The sequence below is a fragment of the Anolis sagrei genome, chromosome 4 (assembly GCF_037176765.1).
Source record: "Anolis sagrei isolate rAnoSag1 chromosome 4, rAnoSag1.mat, whole genome shotgun sequence".
In the NCBI taxonomy this organism is placed as follows: Eukaryota; Metazoa; Chordata; class Lepidosauria; order Squamata; family Dactyloidae; genus Anolis; species Anolis sagrei.
Genome location: NC_090024.1, coordinates 30,001,316 through 30,022,011, shown reverse-complemented (window position 1 = coordinate 30,022,011; position 20,696 = coordinate 30,001,316). Strand labels below are relative to the sequence as shown.

Here is a 20,696-nt window from a genome sequence, read left to right as displayed (position 1 = left end):
GAGGGAGTTCCAGAGCTCCAGGGTCACCACTGAAAAGGCCCTTTCTCATTCCCACCAACAGTACTTATGATGGCGATGGGACTAAGAGAAGGGCTTCTCCTGATGATCTCGGGGCTCATTTCGGTTCATTAGAGGAGATGCAGTCCCTCAAGTAGGCTGGCCCTGAATTGTTTAGGGTTTTATAGGCTAAAGCCAGCACCTTGAATTGCGCTTGGAAACAAACTGGGAGCCAGTGTAGCTGCTCCAGGAGCTGAGTAGTTCTTTCCATATATCCTGCTCCTGTAAGCAGTCTAGCCGCTGACCTTTGAACCAGTTTAAGTTGCCAATTATGCAATGCTGGACAGAAGATGTAGGTTGTATTTTTATCTTAAGCATAGACTAAGAAATACATATTTCATGTAAAATGCATAACAATCTAGGTTCGTTGTGATACTTGCTGGTTCATTCTAACCTACAGAGATTATAGTTGCTCTAAAATTTAAGAATTTAAATCCAGGACTGTCACTGTAAGATATTTACACTTGTTAGGGTTGTATGTCAGTATATCTGTGCTGATTAAAAATAGCCCTAAGGACTGGCTGACCCATTTGATCTCTAAACCTGTTTGGCAATGCTCTCATATTTTGGATAGCTCAAACCTGCTGTGCCTGATTTGGAAGCAGGGCAATGGCCTGGTTGTAGAACTTGTGACATCTGAACCCAGTAAGGGTATCTGATGTTAATCCAGGAAGATTAGAAATGCAGAAGACAGTTCAAGTATCTGGCAGTGTTACTTTTCTGTATCCTTGTTTGATAAGGCTTTTATAAGTGATAATGTTGAATCTAAGCCTCCGTAACTCTGTACTGTCATCAGATAGATTTTTAACATATTTGGCATAAACAGTGAAACCCAAGAGGAAAAAAATGAAATTCAGTCAGAACAAGTTAAGTATCAGAATAGGAGATGAGAAATGAGAGAATAAAATATCCTCTTGCCAGTTCAATGTGCCATATATTAAGAGAGAATAGCAAATATTTTTTGGTTACAACAAGTTTCTCAAAGCAATAGTTAAGGATACAATTTGTTGTGGTCAGAGTTCATGAAGAATGTTCATTAGAATTAATGTTACTTAGGGAAGCAAACTTGATGATATGTCGATAACTCAGGCAAATAATAATAATAATAATAATAATAATAATACCATATTTATAGACTGCTCTCTCTCCTCAAGGGGACTCAGGGCGGTTTACACACAAAAAAGGCACATTTGATGCTCAAACTCAAAAACAAACATTTTAAAATAAACAGAATAATACAAAAATAATAACCATAAACTTGTGACAAAAGAGAAAGTAACACCAAAATAAGGACCAAATACAGATAATCGAATAAACCTAATTATACTATTAACATAAATTAACCATTTAAACATAAAGCCTAGAAAAGGCAATTAAAATATATTAAAATGAATATCAAAGTTGTTCTTCTCATGTACCATATCAGCAGTGGAATGGACAGTTTAGCCAGCTTTCGGTGGAACTGAAATGTCCCAATGCTTTACCTCACCATACGCCAAAGTGCACAACTGTTTTCAAGAACTTTTTAAAAGACAAGAGGATGGGTGCCATTTTTTTCTTTGGGGAGGGAGCAATCAGAGAAGCCCCCCTCTCTTGTTCCCTCCAACCACACTTGTGACGGGGGTGGGACTGAGAGGAGGGTGTCCTCTATTGACCGCAGTGCATGAGATCATCTGTATAGGGAGGTGCAATTGAACAAATGGCCTGGACCCAAACCGTTTAGGGCTTTATAGGTAACAACCAGCATTTTGTATTTGGCCTGAAAGCGGACCGGCAACCAGTAGAGCTGCTGCAGCATGGAAATTGTCCTCTCACAATATTTTGCTCTGGTTAGCAATTTGGCTGCCGATCTCTGCACCAATTGTAGCTTCCGAACTGTCTTCAAAGGAGAGCATTGCAGTAGTCCAAAAGGGATATGACCATGTGACTGCCATGGCCAAGTCAGGCTTCTCAAGGTACGGGTGCAGCTGGCGCACTAGATTTAACTGTGTGAAGGTGCTCCTTGCCACTTCCAATACCTAGGGTTCCAGCGTCAATGATGAATTGAGGATCATCCCCAGACTGTGGATCTGTGTCTTCAGGGTGAGTGTGACCCTATCCAACACAGGTTGAAATCTCACACCCTGGTCCACCTTATGACTGACCAGGAGTACCTCTGTCTTGTTTGGATTTAGTTTCAGCTTGTTGGCCCTCATTACTAGTAGGCTGTTAGGAATTGTGGGAGTTGTCCATAACACCTGGAGGGCTGGAGTTTGTCCATGCCTGCTGATAACTAGTAGGCCCTTGGCATACACTGGAGGTTGAATCCAGGGCCCCACCCCATTTAACCAAAATCCATAAACGTTCAAGTCCCAGACAGGAACCCTTTGTCCCACCCTGGTCATTCCAGATATATAAACTCATTTTCCTAGTTCCAACAGACCTCACTACCTCTGAGGATGCTTGCTATAGATGCAGGCGAAACGTCAGGAGAGAATGCCTCTAGAACATGGCCATATAGCCCAAAAAAACTTACAGCAACCTAATGATATTATTTAATTAAAAGACAAAATCAAAGTTTGTTTTGTGGATTTTTGGGAGAGTATTTTCAAGCCCTTGGTGGTTGAATCCACAGGTACATAATTCTTGTATACAGAAGCTTGATGTTCACTATCTTCAGATCTTGCACTGGCCTTTGATGGAGACCTCGGTGGCGCAGTGGGTTAAACCGATAGGTTGAAGGTCCAAATCCGGGGAGAGTGTGGATAAGCTCCCTCTGCCAGCTCCAATTCCTCATGCAGGGACATGAGAGAAGCCTCCCACAAGGATGGTAAGACAAAGACATCAATACATCCAGGCATCCCCTGGGCAACATCCTTGTCGACAGCCAATTTTCTCACACCAGAAGCGACTTGCAGTTTCTCAAGTCGCTCCTGACACAAAAAACAAAACTGGCCTTTAATGTCATTTTCCATTTAAACTATTAACAAAGGAGAAGCGGTACATTCTTAAGAAACTGATTTTTATTGTAAACAAGGTATAAAGTACTTTGTAAGAAACATTGTGCAAATTTTAAAGTAGTCACAAAATTGATATTACATCATTCTCCAGCAGCTGAGGGGGGAAAGGAAAGGGCCTGAGGCTGTTATGAATTGTGGGAATTGAAGTCCAAAACACCTGGAGGGCCCAAGTTTGCCCGTGCCTGCTTTAAACTATACCTTCAAAATATAAAAGTCACTTATGCTTCTATTCTAAGCTATCTTTTGACAGTAAAATGTCGGAAAATAGCATTAGCATGTCACTCTTGTCCTTCCTTCCTTCAAAGAGAAACAAAAGCTTCATAGTTACCTTTTAAGATTATAGCTAAAACAAAGTGCACTGTATCAAGGTTTTGAAAATGCAGTGGAAAGTATACATGTAACCACAAGCAGAAATATCAAAAGATGGGCATGTACTACTAATGATACTAATCATGTTTTCAAAAAGAATAGTAAAAATACTATTAGACTTCCATGTTAGAATAATCCAACCATATCGTAACTTAATTACATGTTTGACAACTGTTCAGAAATGCTATAATTAGTTACACTTGATATATTATGGTATGGAGATAAACAGACTATTCTCAAGTCTCTTGGTGACTCGATTTCCACTATCGGTCACAACTGAAGAGAATAAAACTGAATATTTCTGCTTCCAAGGAATTTACAGCATTTCAGTATAAACTTAATGTTACCCCTGATTCTGTACCAGAAACTGACATTTCCTCCTGTGCTTTGCTAACAATTTCTTGTGAAACATCTGCACTCATCTCTAGTTTGCACCACGCTGATCTACAATGTGTATGAAGTTGACACATGTTTCAAGCCCCATTCTTGCATTGGCTTTGACACTTCAGTTGATCCTTCCTCCAAGTAAAAGAGAAATCCCTTGTCTCTTAGGTCACTGGCACGCAGAAAACACACAACCATTTCTTCTGTATGAGCCTGAAATGGGAACCAGGCCTGCAAGTTGTTTGCTTCTGTAACCACAGTGACAATACCCAGTTAATAGCGTCTTCGGCTGGTTATACCTCACTGTGGTGGAGCTGAAGTATGGGATACAACAATATCATTTAGCTTGCTCACTTCCATCTGCCAGTTTGGCAACTTCTTGGCTGACAAGTGGCGACGTGCGTGTTTGGTTAAGTGGTCACTTCTCATGAATCGCCGATTACATATTGGGCAGGCAAATTTCTTCTCCCCTGTGTGTGTTCTACGGTGGCGAGAGAGTTCATCGGAACGTGCAAATCTCCTCTCACAGCCTTTCCAACTACAGCTGAATGGCTTCTCTCCTGAAATACAGAATATAAGAATCACAACCATGAGTGGGGTTTTTTTTTGCCAAAAGCAGATCATACAGATTCTTCCTACAACTATTCACAAATAAGTAAACCAAGCAAAAAGAAATCATTATCTGCAATGTTAATGTAGTTAAGCTTAGAGAAAAACCGTGCTTATGATGCTACACAGTCTGAGAGGAAATATAGCTACTTTCCAAAAGCAAAATATAAGTCTTAGGATCACACTAACTGCTAGAACATAAATCAGATTATTCCAAAAAAGTAATTAGATAACTGTTGTTGAAGGCTTTCATGACTGGAATCACTGGGCTGCTGTCAGTTTTCTGGGCTGTATGACCATGTTCCAGAAGCATTCTCTCCTGACGTTTCACCCCATCTGTGGCAGGTATCCTCAGAGGTGTCCTCACAACCTCTGAGGATGCCTGCCATAAATGTGGGTGAATCAGGAGAGAATGCTTCTGCAACATGGCTATACAGCCTGCAAAATTCACAGCAACCCAAGTAGATAACTGCTTTTAAAATCAGAAAAATATATATTCATACCAAATTTTATATTATGAAACCAATGGGATATTAGACTAAAGTGGCTGAACATTCCCAATGCAAAATTGATTAAATATGACATGCCTTCATATGATAAGCTATCTCCACAGACAAGGATTGCAGCAGTGCCTTGGTGACTTCACATATTTATCATAGCTATGGGTATGCATGTTCTGAGATAGGTTTTTTCCCCTTTCAAATTGTATATTTTCCCTGTTCCTCTCCTTTCTGGTATGCATATGGCCTGCAAGCTAAACTTTTTATGCCCCAGGTGTAGATATATGACTGTTAGATTCACAAGTCATTTTGGAATAGCAAAATAATAATGGAAAAATATATGGGAGTTTTTTGCAATGGAAAAAGCAGTAGCTTCCTTTAGGCAGCAATCCTATACACATTTACCATAAAATAATCCTCTGTGAATTTAATGGGGCTTATATTTATAAATGGGGCCCCCTGGTGGCACAACTGGTTAAATCGCTGAGCTGCTGAACTTGAGGTTGGTGGTTCAGATCTAGAGAGCGGGGTGAGGTCCTGCTGTTAGGCCCAGCTTCTGCCAACCTAGCAGTTTGAAAACATGCAAATGCGAGTAGATCAATAGGTACTACCCTGGCAGGAACGGCACTCTGTGCTGTCATGCAGGCCACATGACCTTGGACAACGCTGGCTCTTCAGCTTAGAAATTGAGATTTTTTTTTTGTCGTGTCAGGAGCGACCTGAGAAACTTGCAAGTCGCTCCTGGTGTGAGAGAATTGGCCGTCTGCAAGGACGTTGCCTAGAGGACGCCCGGATGATTTGATGTTTTATCATCCTTGTGGGAGGCTTCTCTCATGTCCCCGCATGAGGAGCTGGAGCTGATAGAGGGAGCTCATCCACCACCCTCCAGAGATGGACTCGACTAGAGGGGAAACCTTTAACTTTACTTATATTTACAAATATGTACAGGATTTCACTGCTGCTAAATGTTTTCTATTCCGAAAGAAATAACAAGGAATGCTGAGAGAAAAAAAATCAAGATACTTCTGATATGTTTTTTTCCAGTTCTAAATGCTGTTAAGTAAAGGAGGAATTTTATCACATGAACAACAACGCATGCACATAACATACACACTCCTCAATTTCAAATTTCTCATATTGAGTGATTTCAGAATCATTTACCTGTGTGAGTTCTAACATGAGCTTTCAGGTGGGAACTCTTGAAATATGTTTTTCCACATCCTGGGTGGGTGCAAACATGACTTCTTATCCTTAAGGAGTCAGCAGATGGAGTGATCTTTGTTACAACAGGGATTAAACCTGGGGCCGGGGCAATAGGTGAGAGTCTGGTGCCGTTAGGGCTGATTACTGGTGCCTTTGGATTCTGAATAACAGTCTGTGGCACCACAAACATGACAGCTCCCTTGGGTACCTGGGTTCCCATGAAGACCATCGGCTGACAAAGGTTTGGTGTCAATGGATTGCAAGGAGTGTTGGGCACTATTGTTGTCACAACGGAGTTGTTAGTAGAGAGCGGAACCATCTGGCACACCAGAGGCACAGAAGGGAGTGTCCCTGCATGCAGAGGAGGAGAGGGAGTGACCAGTGCTGGTTGCTGTACTGACCCAAGGACAGGGACAGGGCTGCCAGATACAGTCTGGATAAAAGGCACTGGACTATTTGGCAGCACTGGACATTGTTTCTCCTGCAACTCTGGTGCTGAATGCAGTTCTGTTTGATTTGCCTCAGTCTTGATATCATCTTGAAGCTTCAAAACACTCATAGTTCTTGCCGGACAAGTTATGCGATTGCAAAGCTGAGCGTCCGCAGTGTGGCGAATGACACTTGTTGCCTGAGATCTCAGTATTCTTGGTGCTGGAACCTTGTCGTTCCAGCACTTGCTTTGTACAGCAGGTGGTGCTGGTGTTGCTTGATGGATTGCCTGAGACATGTCAAGATCGGAAGGACTGTAGGGTGGAGTTAGGCACTAAAAAAAGAACAACAAAAACAAAATGCATTAAGCAATCTGTACAACATAGCTACATGTTCAACATTTACACAAATGACCAGCCACTGCCAGAAGGGACAGAGAGTTTCATCTATGCTGATGATCGTGCCATTACTGCTCAAGCAGGGAGCTTTGAGATGGTTGAACAGAAGCTATCCGAAGCTCTAGGTGCTCTTACTGCCTATTACAGGGAAAACCAGCTGATTCCTAATCCATCTAAAACACAGACATGTGCTTTTCACCTTAAGAACAGACAAGCATCCAGAGCTCTGAGGATTACCTGGGAAGGAATCCCACTGGAGCATTGCAGCGCACCCACGTACCTGGGAGTCACTCTGGACCTACAAGAAGCACTGCCTGAATATCAAGCAAAAGGTGGGTGCTAGAAACAATATCATACAAAAGCTGACTGGCACAACCTGGGGATCACAACCAGACACAGTGCCCTTGTGTTATGCTACTCTGCTGCTGAGTATGCATGCTCGGTGTGGAACACATCTCACCACGCTCTTAATGAGACATACCGCATTATCACGGGGTGTCTGCACCCTACACCACTGGAGAAATTACACTGTTTAGCCGGTATTGCACCACCTGACATCTGCCGGGAAGTAGCAGCCAACAGTGAAAGGACCAAGGCAGTGCGATCTCCAGCCTACCGGCTGTTAGGAATTGTGAGAGTTGTAGTCCAAAACACCTGGAGGGCCGAAGTTTGCCCATACCTGTTCTAAACAAACAAATGATACACAGAATACACTTACAAAGGCTGATATTGTAGGAATGTCAGCAGGAGGTAGCAGATTTTCCTCAAGTTCTTCTGATGTATCCGACGCTGGCGTTATCGGTCTCAGTTCGGCATACTTCTTGGCATCTGACTTCCAGCTACAACTCATGAACATCAGAGCTTCTACTGCGTCGAAATCACTCTTTTCAGTGGTATTATTCCAAGAATACTTCTGATTGTGCTGCCTTTTGGTAATCATCTCCATACTTTCCTCCTATGAGAAAAAAAGAGTTGTTTTTAATAGAAAGCAAACAATATTTATACATTTAAAAATGATTGCATAGTGATGGGGGGAGAGAGATATTATTTATTTATCATGTCAGAAGCAGTAGTTATTGTGTATTTAAAAAGAAACAAACAAAGTTTAAAAATTAGCATTATGCTTGATTTCCTTTGACCAGAAGCTGGCCACTTGGGAGTGCCTCTGATGTCACTGTAAGAAGGTCCACTGTGCATGTGGCAGGGCTCAGACTGCATTGTAATAGGTGGCCTGTGGTTTGCTCTTCTCGTATGTCATGGACTCTACTTTGTGGCCCCATTTCTTAAGGTTGGCTCTGTATCTTGTGGTGCAAGAACACAGCCTGTTCAGTGCCTTCCAAGTCACCCAGTCTTCTGTGTGCCCAGGGGGGAGATTCTCATCTGGTATCACCCATAGATTGAAATTCCGGGTTTTAGCCTGCCACTTTTGGACTTTTATTTGCTGAAATGGCTCGAGAGCAGTACATGTGAGAAAGATTTTGGAGTCCTCATGGACAACAAGTTAAACATGAGCCAACAATGTGATGTGGCGGCAAAAAAAGCCAATGGGATTTTGGCCTGCATCAATAGGAGCATAGTGTCTAGATCTAGGGAAGTAATGCTACCCCTCTTTGGTTAGACCACACTTGGAATATTGTGTCCAATTCTGGGCACCACAATTGAAGAGAGATATTGACAAGCTGGAATGTGTCCAGAGAAGGGCTGGAATGTGTCCAGAGAAGGGCGACTAAAATGATCAAGGGTCTGGAGAACACGCCCTATGAGGAGCAGCTTAAAGATAGCTATGTATAAATATGTGAAAGAAAGTCATAGGGAGGAGGGAGCAAACTTGTTTTCTGCTTCCCTGGAGACTAGGACGTGGAATAATGGTTTCAAATTACAAGAAAGGAGATTCCATCTGAACATTAGGAAGAACTTCCTGACTGTGAGAGCCGTTCAGCAGTGGAACTCTCTGCCCCGGAGTGTGGTAGAGGCTCCTTCTTTGGAAGCTTTTAAACAGAGGATGGATGGCCATCTGTCGGGGATGCTTTGAATGCAATTTTCCTGCTTCTTGGCAGGGGGTTAGTCTGGATGGCCCATGAGGTCTCTTCCAACTCTATGATTCTATGAGGTGTTCCTGTGAGTATCTCTGTAGATCTTAGAAAGCTATTGGTTTGCTGGCTGATATCTGAACAGAGGATGGGCCGAATATGTCAATCCCTTGGTCCTTTCACTACAGGCTGCTATTTCCCAACAGATGTCAGATGGTGCAATACTGGCTAATCAGTATAATCTCAGGGAGAGACTATATGGGGCAACTCCAATGCTTTACTTTTTCCTAGTGTGGATAGGATACCATGAAACAGGGAGCTCTGGCGTGGGCTGGTCTATGAGGTCAAAGTCAGAAGCGACTAAATGAATAAACAACAAATATGGTTCATGTAATATGCTATTTGTTTATCTGTTTATTTGGCTTATGATATCGTGCTTTTTTGTGTCATGTTTGTCATTATTCGTTCAGTCGCTTCCAACTCTTTATGACCTCATGGACCAGACTACGCCAGAGCTCCCTATCAGCCGTCACCACCCCCAGCTCCTTCAGAGTCAAGCCAGTCACTTCAAGGATCCCATCCATCCATCTTGCCCTTGGTCGACCCCTCTTCCTTTTTCCTTCCATTTTCCCCATCATCATTGTCTTCTCCAAGCTTTGTGTCATGTAATTTGTGCTATTTTTAACCATTGTTCACCGCTTTGAATCACACCCATGGGAGAAAAGTGGGATAAAAATCTATATAAATAAAAATGTAATGTTTGTTTGTGGGATTAACGTAACTCAAAAACCACTGGACGAATTGACACGAAATTTGGACACAAGACACCTAACAGACTAATGAGTGACCATCACTCATAAACACACACACACACACCCAAAATCAGCGGAAAGGCTTTAAAAACTCAAAAAGCTAAATGATGAAAAGTTAAATGATACAGAAAAAAGGGAAGGAAAAGGGAGGGAAAGATGGAAGCATGGAAGCAAAGAGCGAAGGGAGGAAGAAAAGAGGTAGAGGAGGACAGAAGGAAAGAGAGAAGGAAGGGTGGAAGCAAAATACCAAGGAAGGAAGGAAGGAGAGAAAGAGGGAGGGAAGGAAAGAGAGAAGGAAAGAAGAAAGGAAAGAGAGAAGAAAAGAAGGAAGGAAAGAGGTAGAGAAGGAAGGAAGGAGAGGAGGAAGGAAAAAGGGAGCAAAGGAAGGTGGGAAAGAGGGAGGGAAGGAGAGAAGGAAAGGGAGAAGGAAGGGTGGAAACAAAAAGCGGAGAATGGAAGGAAGAAAAGAAAGAGGGAGGGAAGGAAAGAAAGAGAGGAGGAAGGAAAAGGGAGCAAAGGAAGGAGGGAAAGAGGGAGGGAAGGAAAGAGAGAAGGAAAGAAGGAAGGAAAGAGGTAGAGAAGGAAGGAGAGGAGGAAAGAGGGAACGAAGGAAGGAGAGAAAGGAGGAGAGAAAGAGGGAGTGAAGGAAAGAAGGAAAGAGAGAAGGAAGGGGGAAGCAAGAAGCAAAGGAAGAAGAGAGAGAGGTAGAGAAGGAAAGAAAGAATGAAAGAAGAAAAGGCAGGGAAGGAAGCGAAAGAGTGAGGAAAGGTTGGCCACAGAAACACATGGCGGGTACAGCTAGTAAATAAATAAAAACCCAGGTGAAAAAGTAGAACAATAATAAATTATGTAACAGAAAAGTTAACTATTCCAAATTTTGTTGCATCAATAATCCTGCTTCCGGTGCAAACTGTTTCAGCTCAAGCAAAATTGCTGTGTCATATTTATTACTGTTGTTATTATTACCAGTGGATCACTTTTGGTCCCAATCCAATCATGACTTATGTAATAGCAAAGTCCACGTTTTGCTGCATCCATTGTCTTCCTTCTGGTGCAAACTGTTTCAGCTCAAGCACAACTGCTGTTGTCATATATTACTATTGCTAGAGAAGCCTGTTCCCATCTGAATCTCCAAGAGGAGCTCGGCTGCGAGGGAAAGGCAAGGCAGACAGCCACGGCGCCTCCCTGGCTCCCAGCCAATCGGGTTTCAAGACTGGCCAGGCGGGAAGAGAGAGAGGGAGCGCGCGAGTGAGCTTGGCCGCGCGCCCCGCTCACCTCAGGCGGCCCCTGCAGTGACTCACCCCGCGCCTTCCCAACAGCACGCGCCCTCTTCCGCGAGGACGGCCCCCGCCCTTCGCCCATTGGCTGCCAAGGTCAGGCACGGCAGGAGCTGATTGGCTGCCGCTGCCGCCTGGGGAAGGGGGAAGAGTAGGCGGGAGGGCGGGGCATGTGAACGAAGCGTGATCAGCGGCTGCTCTGCTCCCCGGCGCTCGCGACCTTCCACCTACTTTCCTCCGAGAGCGGCTCGCGCCCTCACGTCCCCCCGCGAGGCCCCGCCCATTTCCCCTGCCAATTTGCATGAAGGTTGGGATTATACAAACAGCAGCCACAGAGGATGGAAGAAGGCACTGAGCCCCAGGCCTGCGCTATATACAATAGATACAATATAATCTACACAATATAAGAATATATACAATAAATACATATACATATATAAATACATATATAAATACATATATAATAAATACATATAAAGACTATACTGAAATAATAACATTGCCATGTAATTATACTAATAGATTATATATAATATTCATGTTGTAATACTATATATATATATATATAATATAATATAATAAAATTTGGTCGTGTCAGGTGTGACTTGAGAAACTGCAAGTCGCTTCTGGTGTGAGAGAATTGGCCGTCTGCAAGGACATTGCCCAGGGGATGCCTGGATGATTTGATGTTTTTACCATCCTTCTGGGAGGCTTCTCTCATGTTCCCGTATGAGGAGCTGGAGCTGATAGAGGGAGCTCATCCGCCTCTCCCCGGATTCGAACCTGCGGTCTTCAGTCCTGCCAGCACAGGGGTTTAACCCACTGCACCACCAGGGGCTCCATATAATAATATAATATAATATGATGTAAAATATATATTATAAACTAGCCGTCCCCTACTATGCATTCCTGTGGCCCAGTCTGTGTATATGTGTTTTGTGTGTGTGTTGTTGTTCATTCGTTCAGTCGTCCCTGACTCTTCGTGACCTCATGGACCAGCCCACGCCAGGAGCCGTCACCACCCCCAGTTCCTTGGTGACAGCCGACAGGGAGCTCTGGCGTGGGCTGTATGTATGTATGTGTGTATATATGTGGTTTTGCGCATGGGTTGTAAAGTATTTTTTTGTCTTTTTAAGTCTCTTCTGCTGTTTTTTTCAGTGTTTTTATGAGTGATGGTCACTCGTTGACCTGACAGGCGTCTTGTGTCCAAATTTGGTGTCAATTTGCCCAGTAGTTTTTGAGTTATGTTAATCTCACAAACGAACATTACATTTTTATTTATATGGATAATTATATTATTATCATATCATATATTAATATATATAAACATATAATATATATTATATATTTTATTACATTAATATTATATATAATTATTAGTTTATTACACGACAATGTTATCATAACATTGTCATAACATTATGACATTATTATGATAACATTATAACACTGTCATGTAATAATACTAATAGATTATATATATAATATTAATGTTATAATATAATATATTATACGACTATATATATATATTGTAATATAATAATACTAATATATTAAATATAATTACTACTGATAATATATTAAGATATACTGATTTTAAGTGGAATTTTTTCTCTAGTGTGGTGCTTTTCTCTCACTAGAGAAATATATATATACATACAATATATTATGTTATTAGCATAATACAATATCAGTATTAAATATTACTATATTGTACTATACCATTATATTGTAATATTATTAATAGTATTACATGTAATATAAATATATAATTATAATATATAATAATTATTAGTATTATATTGCATAATACTATATTATAAATATATGTATATACAATATATTATATTATATTATTACATTATACAATAATGTAATAACAATTCAAGAGAGATATTGACAGGCTGGAATGTGTCCAGAGGTGGGCGACTAAAATGATCAAGAGTCTGAAGAACAAGCCCTATGAGGAGCGGCTTAAGGAGCTGGGCATGTTTAGCCTGAAGAAGAGAAGGTTGAGAGGAGATATGATAAGGTAAAGGTAAAGGTAGTCCCCTGACACTAAGTCCAGATATGATAGCCATGTATAAATATGTGAGAGGAAGCCACAGGGAGGAGGGAGCAAGCTTGTTTTCTGCTTCCTTGGAGACTAGGACATGAATCAATGGCTTCAAACTACAAGAAAGGAGATTCCATCTGAACATGAGGAAGAACTTCCTGACTGTGAGAGCCGTTCAGCAGTGGAACAACAACTGCTTCCCAAGTCCCGCCCTTGCCTCGCCCAACCCCAACTGATGCCCCTTATAATAGACGCGTCCAATCTTTATAAATGTATGTTCCATTGAATGTCTTCATTGCAAACTTATTTTGCATGCAAGGAAGGCTTTTTTGTAGGACTCTCATACTCGGAATCATTACTTTTCCTTCTAAGCCAGGCAACGGCTAACTTGGGCTCTCCCTTAGGTGTTTTGGACTCCGACTCCCACATTCCTCACAGCCTCTCTGCCCCGGAGTGTGGTGGAGGCTCCTTCTTTGGAAGCTTTTAAACAGAGGCTGGATGGCCATCTGTCAGGGGTGATTTGAATGCACTATTCCTGCTTCTTGGCAGGGGGTTGGACTGGATGGCCCATGAGGTCTCTTCCAACTCTTTCATTCTATGATTCTATATCTTTATATATGTTCAGTAATAATTATATTTAATACTAGCCATCACCTGCCATGCACTGCTGTGGCCCAGTCTGTACATATGTATTTTGTGTGTGTGTGTGTGTGTGTGTGAGATATATATATATATATATATATATATATATATATCTTGTCAGGAGCGACTTGAGGAACTTCAAGTCGCTTCTGGTGTGAGAGAAGTGGCTGTCGGCAAGGACGTCGCCCAGGGGACGCCCAGATCTTTTTGATGTTTTATTATCCTTGTGGGAGGCTTCCCATTATTATTATATAGTATTATTATTATATAGTACTAGCCATCCCCTGCCACATGTTGCTGTGACCCAGTCTGTATATGTTTTGTGTGTGTATATATGTGTTTATATATTTGCATATATGTGTATATATGTGGTTTTGTGCATGCTTTGTAATGTATTTTCTTTTGGCTTTGAAAAAAGACAGTCTGGATGGCCATCTGCTGAGAGTGTTTGGGCTGTATTCCCATGAAGGGCAGACAGCGGATTGGACTTATTATTATTATTATTGTGTATGAAGATGTGGGGCCCCTGGTGGCGCAGTGGGTTAAAGCACTGAGCTGCTGAGCTTGTTGACCAAAAGGTCGCAGGTTCGATTCCAGGGAGCGGTGTGAGCTTCCGCTGTCAGCCCTAGCTTCTGCCAACCTAGCAGTTCGAAAACATGCAAATGTGAGTAGATCAATAGGTACCGCTCCGGCGAGAAGGTAACGGTGCTCCATGCAGTCATGCCGGCCACATGACCTTGGAGGTGTCTACGGACAATGCTGGCTCTTCGGCTTACAAATGGAGATGAGCACCACACCCCAGAGTCAGACATGACTGGACTTAATGTCAGGGGACTACCTTTACTTTTACCTTTTTATGAAGAAAAAACACAGACTGGATGGCCATCTGTTGAGAGTGCTTGGGCTGTATTCCCATGAAGGGCAGACAGCGGATTGGATTTATTATTATTATTATTATTATTATTATTATTATTATTATTATTATAGTGTATTAAGATGTTGTCTTGGGAGGGTGTGAAAAAACACAGTCTGGATGGCCATCTGTTGAGAGTGCTTGGGTTGTGTTCCCATGCATGGCAGACAGGGGATTGGACAGGGCTGTTGGGTCCCGCCCTCCTCTAAGCGCCAATCAAGACTCCCTCCGCACCTTGGGCCACGCCCCCTTCTCAATCCCAAACGCGCGCGGCTTTTTAGGCCACGCCCCCTCCTGAGAACTAGGCCACGCCCCCTCCTGGACAACAACTGCTTCCCAAGCCCCGCCCCCGCCTCGCCCAATCTCAACCGATACCCCTTATAATAGTCGCGTCCAGTCTCTATTAATGTATGTTCATTGCAAACTTATTTTGCATGCAAGGAAGGCTTTTTTCTAGGACTCTCATACTCAGAATCATTACTTTTCCTTCTAAGCTAGGCAAGGGCTAACTTGGGCTGATCCTTAGGTGTTTTGGACTCCCACTCCCACCATTGCGCACAGCCTCAGGACCCTTCCTTTTCCCCCTCAGCCGCTTAAGCGAAGGGTCCTGAGGCTGTGCGCAATAGTGGGAGTGGGAGTCCAGAACACCTGGAGGCAGAGCCCAAGCTAGCCCTTGCCTTTGCCTAGCTGCAGTCCGTGTCTCCCCCTCCCAAGGCATATCCCGGGTTGGTGGTCCTACTCACCGCGATCTGCAAAGGAGAGGCTCCGAAGTTGAGCATGGCTCCTGCTGCGGGGCGGCTCTAGGCAAGCTGTGCTGGGCGCCGCCTCGCTTTCCCTCTTTTTGTCTCCCATTCAGGTGGCGGGTCCCCGGGCCGAGGCGGGCGGAGAGGCGGCCAATGGGCGGCAAAGGTGTGCGCCCAGCCGGCCAATGGGCGAGCGGGGCCCACGCGTGATCAGCGGGTGCCCGGCAGCGTGGAGACGGAGTCATCTCGGCGTGCGCATCCTCCGGCCTCGCTCAGCCCTTGGGGAAAGTCCCGCGGGAGGCTGAGTCAGGAGGCGCGCCTCTTCCCACCCCCTCCATTCCTGCCTCCCTTCCTTCCTTCCTGCAAAGAGGTGATGGAGAGGGGCATGTTTGGGATCTTTCCCTTGCCTCCATCTTCCTGAGTGTCAGGCACCTCCCAACAAAGGACTCCCCCAGGCAACAAGCAGCCAGGCTTTGAAGCTGCAAGGTCATCCTCAGTCCATTCTGCACGACTGCCCCCATCTTCCTGAGTGACAATATTTGGCCTTCAGGCACCTCCCAACAAAGGATTCCCCCAGGCAACAAGCAGCCAGGCTTTGAAGCTGCAAGGCCATCCTAGGCATCCCCCAGGCAACAAGCAGCCAGGCTTTGAAGCTGCAAGGCCACCTCAGTCCATACTCAATCTTCCTGAGTGACAATACTTGGCCTTCAGGTACCTCCCGACAAAGGATTCCCCCAGGCAACAAGCAGCCAGGCTTTGAACCTGCAAGGCCATCCTCAGTCCATACTCCATCTTTCTGAGTGTCAATACTTGGCCTTCAGGTACATCCCAACAAAGGACTCCCCCAGGCAACAAGCAGCCAGGCTTTGAAGCTGCAAGGCCGTCCTAAGTCCATACTCCATCTTCCTGAGTGTCAATATTTGGCCTTCAGGTACCTCCCGACAAAGGACTCCCCCAGGCAACAAGCAGCCAGGCTTTGAAGCTGCAAGGTCATCCTCAGTCCATTCTGCACGACTGCCCCCATCTTCCTGAGTGACAATATTTGGCCTTCAGGCACCTCCCAACAAAGGATTCCCCCAGGCAACAAGCAGCCAGGCTTTGAAGCTGCAAGGCCATCCTAGGCATCCCCCAGGCAACAAGCAGCCAGGCTTTGAAGCTGCAAGGCCACCTCAGTCCATACTCAATCTTCCTGAGTGACAATACTTGGCCTTCAGGTACCTCCCGACAAAGGATTCCCCCAGGCAACAAGCAGCCAGGCTTTGAACCTGCAAGGCCATCCTCAGTCCATACTCCATCTTTCTGAGTGTCAATACTTGGCCTTCAGGTACATCCCAACAAAGGACTCCCCCAGGCAACAAGCAGCCAGGCTTTGAAGCTGCAAGGCCGTCCTCAGTCCATTCTGCACGACTGCCCCCATCTTCCTGAGTGACAATATTTGGCCTTCAGGCACCTCCCAACAAAGGATTCCCCCAGGCAACAAGCAGCCAGGCTTTGAAGCTGCAAGGCCATCCTAGGCATCCCCCAGGCAACAAGCAGCCAGGCTTTGAAGCTGCAAGGCCACCTCAGTCCATACTCAATCTTCCTGAGTGACAATACTTGGCCTTCAGGTACCTCCCGACAAAGGATTCCCCCAGGCAACAAGCAGCCAGGCTTTGAACCTGCAAGGCCATCCTCAGTCCATACTCCATCTTTCTGAGTGTCAATACTTGGCCTTCAGGTACATCCCAACAAAGGACTCCCCCAGGCAACAAGCAGCCAGGCTTTGAAGCTGCAAGGCCGTCCTAAGTCCATACTCCATCTTCCTGAGTGTCAATATTTGGCCTTCAGGTACCTCCCGACAAAGGACTCCCCCAGGCAACAAGCAACCAGGTTTTGAAGCTACAAGGCCATTCTAAGTCCATACTGCACGACTGCCCCCATCCTCCTGAGTGACAATATTTGACCTTCAGGTACCACCCAACAAAGGCCATCCTAAGTCCATACTCCATCTTCCTGAGTGACAATACTTGGCCTTCAGGCACCTCCCAACAAATGATTCCCCCAGGCAACAAGCAACCAGGCTTTGAAGTTGCAAGACCATCCTAAGTCTATACTCCATCTTCCTAGGTGACAATATTTGGCCTTCAGGTACCTCCCGACAAAAGATTCCCCCAAGCAACAAGCAGCCAGGCTTTGAAGCTGCAAGGCCATCCTAAGTCCATACTGCACGACTTCCCCCATCTTCCTGAGTGACAATATTTGGCCTTCCGATACCTCCCAACAAAGGACTCCCCCAGGCAACAAGCAGCCAGGCTTTGAAGCTGCAAGGCCATCCTAAGTCCATACTCCATCTTCCTGAGTGTCAATACTTGGCCTTCAGGTACCTCCCAACAAAGGACTCCCCCAGGCAACAAGCAGCCAGGCTTTGGAGCTGCAAGGCCATCCTAAGTCCATACTGCACGACTGCCCCCATCTTCCCGAGTGACAATATTTGGCCTTCAGGTACCTCCCAAGAAAGGACTCCCCCAGGCAACAAGCAGCCAGGCTTTGAAGCTGCAAGGCCATCCTAATTCCATACTGCATGGCTGCCCCATCTTCCTGAGTGACAATACTTGGCCTTCAGGTACCTCCCAATAAAGGACTCCACCAGGCAACAAGCAGCCAATACTCCATCTTCCTGGGTGACAATACTTGGCCTTCAGGTACCTCCCAATAAAGGACTTTACCAGGCAACAAGCAGCCAGGCTTTGAAGCTGCAAGGCCATCCTCAGTCCATACTCCATCTTCCTGAGTGACAATATTTGGCCTTCAGGTATCTCCCAACAAGGGACTCCCCTAGGCAACAGGCAGCCAGGCTTTGGAGCTGCAAGGCCATCCTAAATCCATACTGCACGACTTCCCCCATCTTCCTGAGTGACAATATTTGGCCTTCAGGCACCTCCCAACAAAGGACTCCCCTGGGTAACAAGCAGCCAGGCTAAGTCCATACTGCACAGGTCTCTGTGCGGACATGCGGGGGTTTTTTTTGCCCCGCATGGAAAATCAGTGATTTGGTGCTGTCTGGAAGCACCCCTAGTCCAACACTCAAACCAGTACATGCTAGTTTTCAAATTTGTTCCATCCTTCTGTGTTTTTGTGCCTTCTATCACTCTTGCCTCAATGCCTTATTGTAAGCTGCAGTCCTAAACTCAGTGATAACTGAAGAATTAAGGACCTCAACACACTAGAGACTGAATCCACTTTAAATCTGGTTTCTGACTCCTTCAGAATTCTGGGATTTGTAGTTTAGGGAGGATCCTTCAACAGCCTCCCTAAACAACAACCTCCAGAATTCTGCAGGAGGCAGAAACAGGATTTAATGTGGATTCATTCTCTAGTGTGATGAAGTAGTAAGTGCACACCTAAGTGTAAATATTATGGTCAGCATTGCTACTTCAGCATTTATACAAACTGAAGATCCTCAAATACAGAAGCAATGTAAGGTGTGATCATTTTGCTGCAATTTAGGCACAAATTGCACTCACAATATTGCTCTCATGTATGTCCCCTGTCTGAATAAATGGGTATGCAAGATGAACCTATGCTGAACATGTATGACATTTGAAGCTTCAAGTCCATCCTGTCCATACTGCACAACTGCCTCCATCTTCCTGAGTAACAATATTTGGCCTTCAGGTACCTCCCACCAAAGTACTCCCCCAGGCAACAAGCAGCCAATACTCCCATCTTCCTGGGTGACAATATTTGGCCTTCAGGTACCTCCCAACAAAGGATTCCCCTAGTAAAGTGCTCTAGCCAATAAATGGGAATGTTACATTTGAATAGGAGTGACTTTTTAAGACTCCCACCTCCGCCTAAAACTTGTTGGATGGCCTTGTACCAATCTGTCTCTTACCTGGGAATCTGGCTTATCCAAGGCCATCTAGATAAGGTTAGTCTAAATAAGAATCTTACCCCTTCTTTCCCACATTTGATCAACACCTTCGTTGCAAGGGCTCTTTATTGACAGACTGCCTTCTGCATAAGGAGTCAATGCTTACTCGTGCCTAGTTTTAATAGACATTTTTCTTGTGTTTCTAGAGTTAATGAGACACATCCTCTCCATATGATAATTATACCTAATCACTAAATGATAATATATTGGAAATGCAAAATCATTAAGTCTGAACAGGGATCATTTATTACTCTGATCGTATTGTGGCTTTTTTTAGTATATTATGCCAATATTCCAGAAAGCCACAGGATTAGCCTGAAAGATATATTACATTAGTGGGCAGTTCTGAATTAGGGTAAAGGTTTCCCCTTGACATTAAGTCTAGTCATGCCTGACTGGGGGGTGGTGCTCATCTTCATATCTAAGCCAAAGAGCCAGCATTGTCCATAGACACTGTTGCCTTCCTGCAGAAGCGGTACCTATTAATCTACTCAGATTTGCATGTCTTCAAACTGCTAGGTCGGCAGAAGCTGGGGCTACCATTGGGAGCTCACTGGTCAGCAAGTTCATCAGCTCAGCGGTTTAACCCACTGTGCCACCAGGGGCTCCAATAGTTCTCAATTACGATGGAATTCTAAAGTTTATATCCTGAGAAATTGGGGAATGTGTTCAACCTACTAGATGAACTTTAGTGAATTTTAATCCGCTGAGCTGCTGAACTTGTTGACCGAAGGGTTGCAGCTCAAATCCAGGGAGCGGAATGAGCTCCCACTATTAGCCCCAGCTTCTACCAACCTAGCAATTTGAAAACATTGAAATGTGAGTAGATTAATAGGTACCGCTTCTGCAGGAAGATAACAGCGCTCCATGCAGTCATGCTGGTCACATGACCTTGGAGGTGTCTACGGACAACGCTGGATCTTTGGCTTAGATAGGAAGATGAGCACCACCCCCCAGTCAGACATGACTAGACTTAATGTCAAGGGGAAACCTTTACCTTAATTCAGAACTGCCCACTAATGTAAGGTAACAGCACTCCATGCAGTCATGCCGGCCACATGACCTTGGAGGTGTTTATCGACAATACCGGCTCTTAGGCTTAGAAATGGAAATGAGCACCAACCCCCAGAGTCAGATATGACTGGACTTAATGTCAGGGGAAAACCTTTACCTTTACCCTGTGGACAGTGCATGTGTTTCTTCTTTGTAATCCCTCTAATTAACACATACAGGGTTTCCGGCACAGGGACCGCTTTGGCACTACAACTGCCACATTAGAGAGGGAAGACAATGGCCACTGTGTTTGCTCAATCATAGAATCATAGAATCAAAGAGTTGCCATCCAGTTCAACCCTCTACCAA

At 44.5% G+C, this 20,696-nt stretch overlaps 1 protein-coding gene across 1 annotated transcript; it reads right to left on the bottom strand.

Moving 5' to 3' along the window:
• Window positions 1-3,041: 3,041 nt before the first annotated feature.
• Window positions 3,042-15,672, bottom strand: KLF10 (KLF transcription factor 10). The gene is made up of 4 exons (XM_060775692.2): window positions 15,422-15,672; window positions 7,667-7,903; window positions 6,080-6,884; window positions 3,042-4,369 (listed from the first exon to the last, which is right to left on the bottom strand). Exons 1-4 carry the CDS (start codon window positions 15,455-15,457, stop codon window positions 4,110-4,112), a joined length of 1,338 nt encoding a protein of 445 aa, XP_060631675.2. The 5' UTR covers window positions 15,458-15,672; the 3' UTR covers window positions 3,042-4,109.
• Window positions 15,673-20,696: the final 5,024 nt, after the last annotated feature.

What these genes read in the sequence shown, in the direction of transcription:
- KLF10 (XM_060775692.2), bottom strand. Translation starts at nt 15,457, where the DNA reads ATGCTCAACTTCGGAGCCTCTCCTTTGCAGATCGCG. An exon ending in CCTCTCCTTTGCAGATCGCG is followed by an intron (nt 7,904 to 15,421) that starts GTGAGTAGGACC and finishes TTTTTCTCATAG; the next exon opens with GAGGAAAGTATGGAGATGAT. An exon ending in TTCCTACAATATCAGCCTTT is followed by an intron (nt 6,885 to 7,666) that starts GTAAGTGTATTC and finishes TTCTTTTTTTAG; the next exon opens with TGCCTAACTCCACCCTACAG.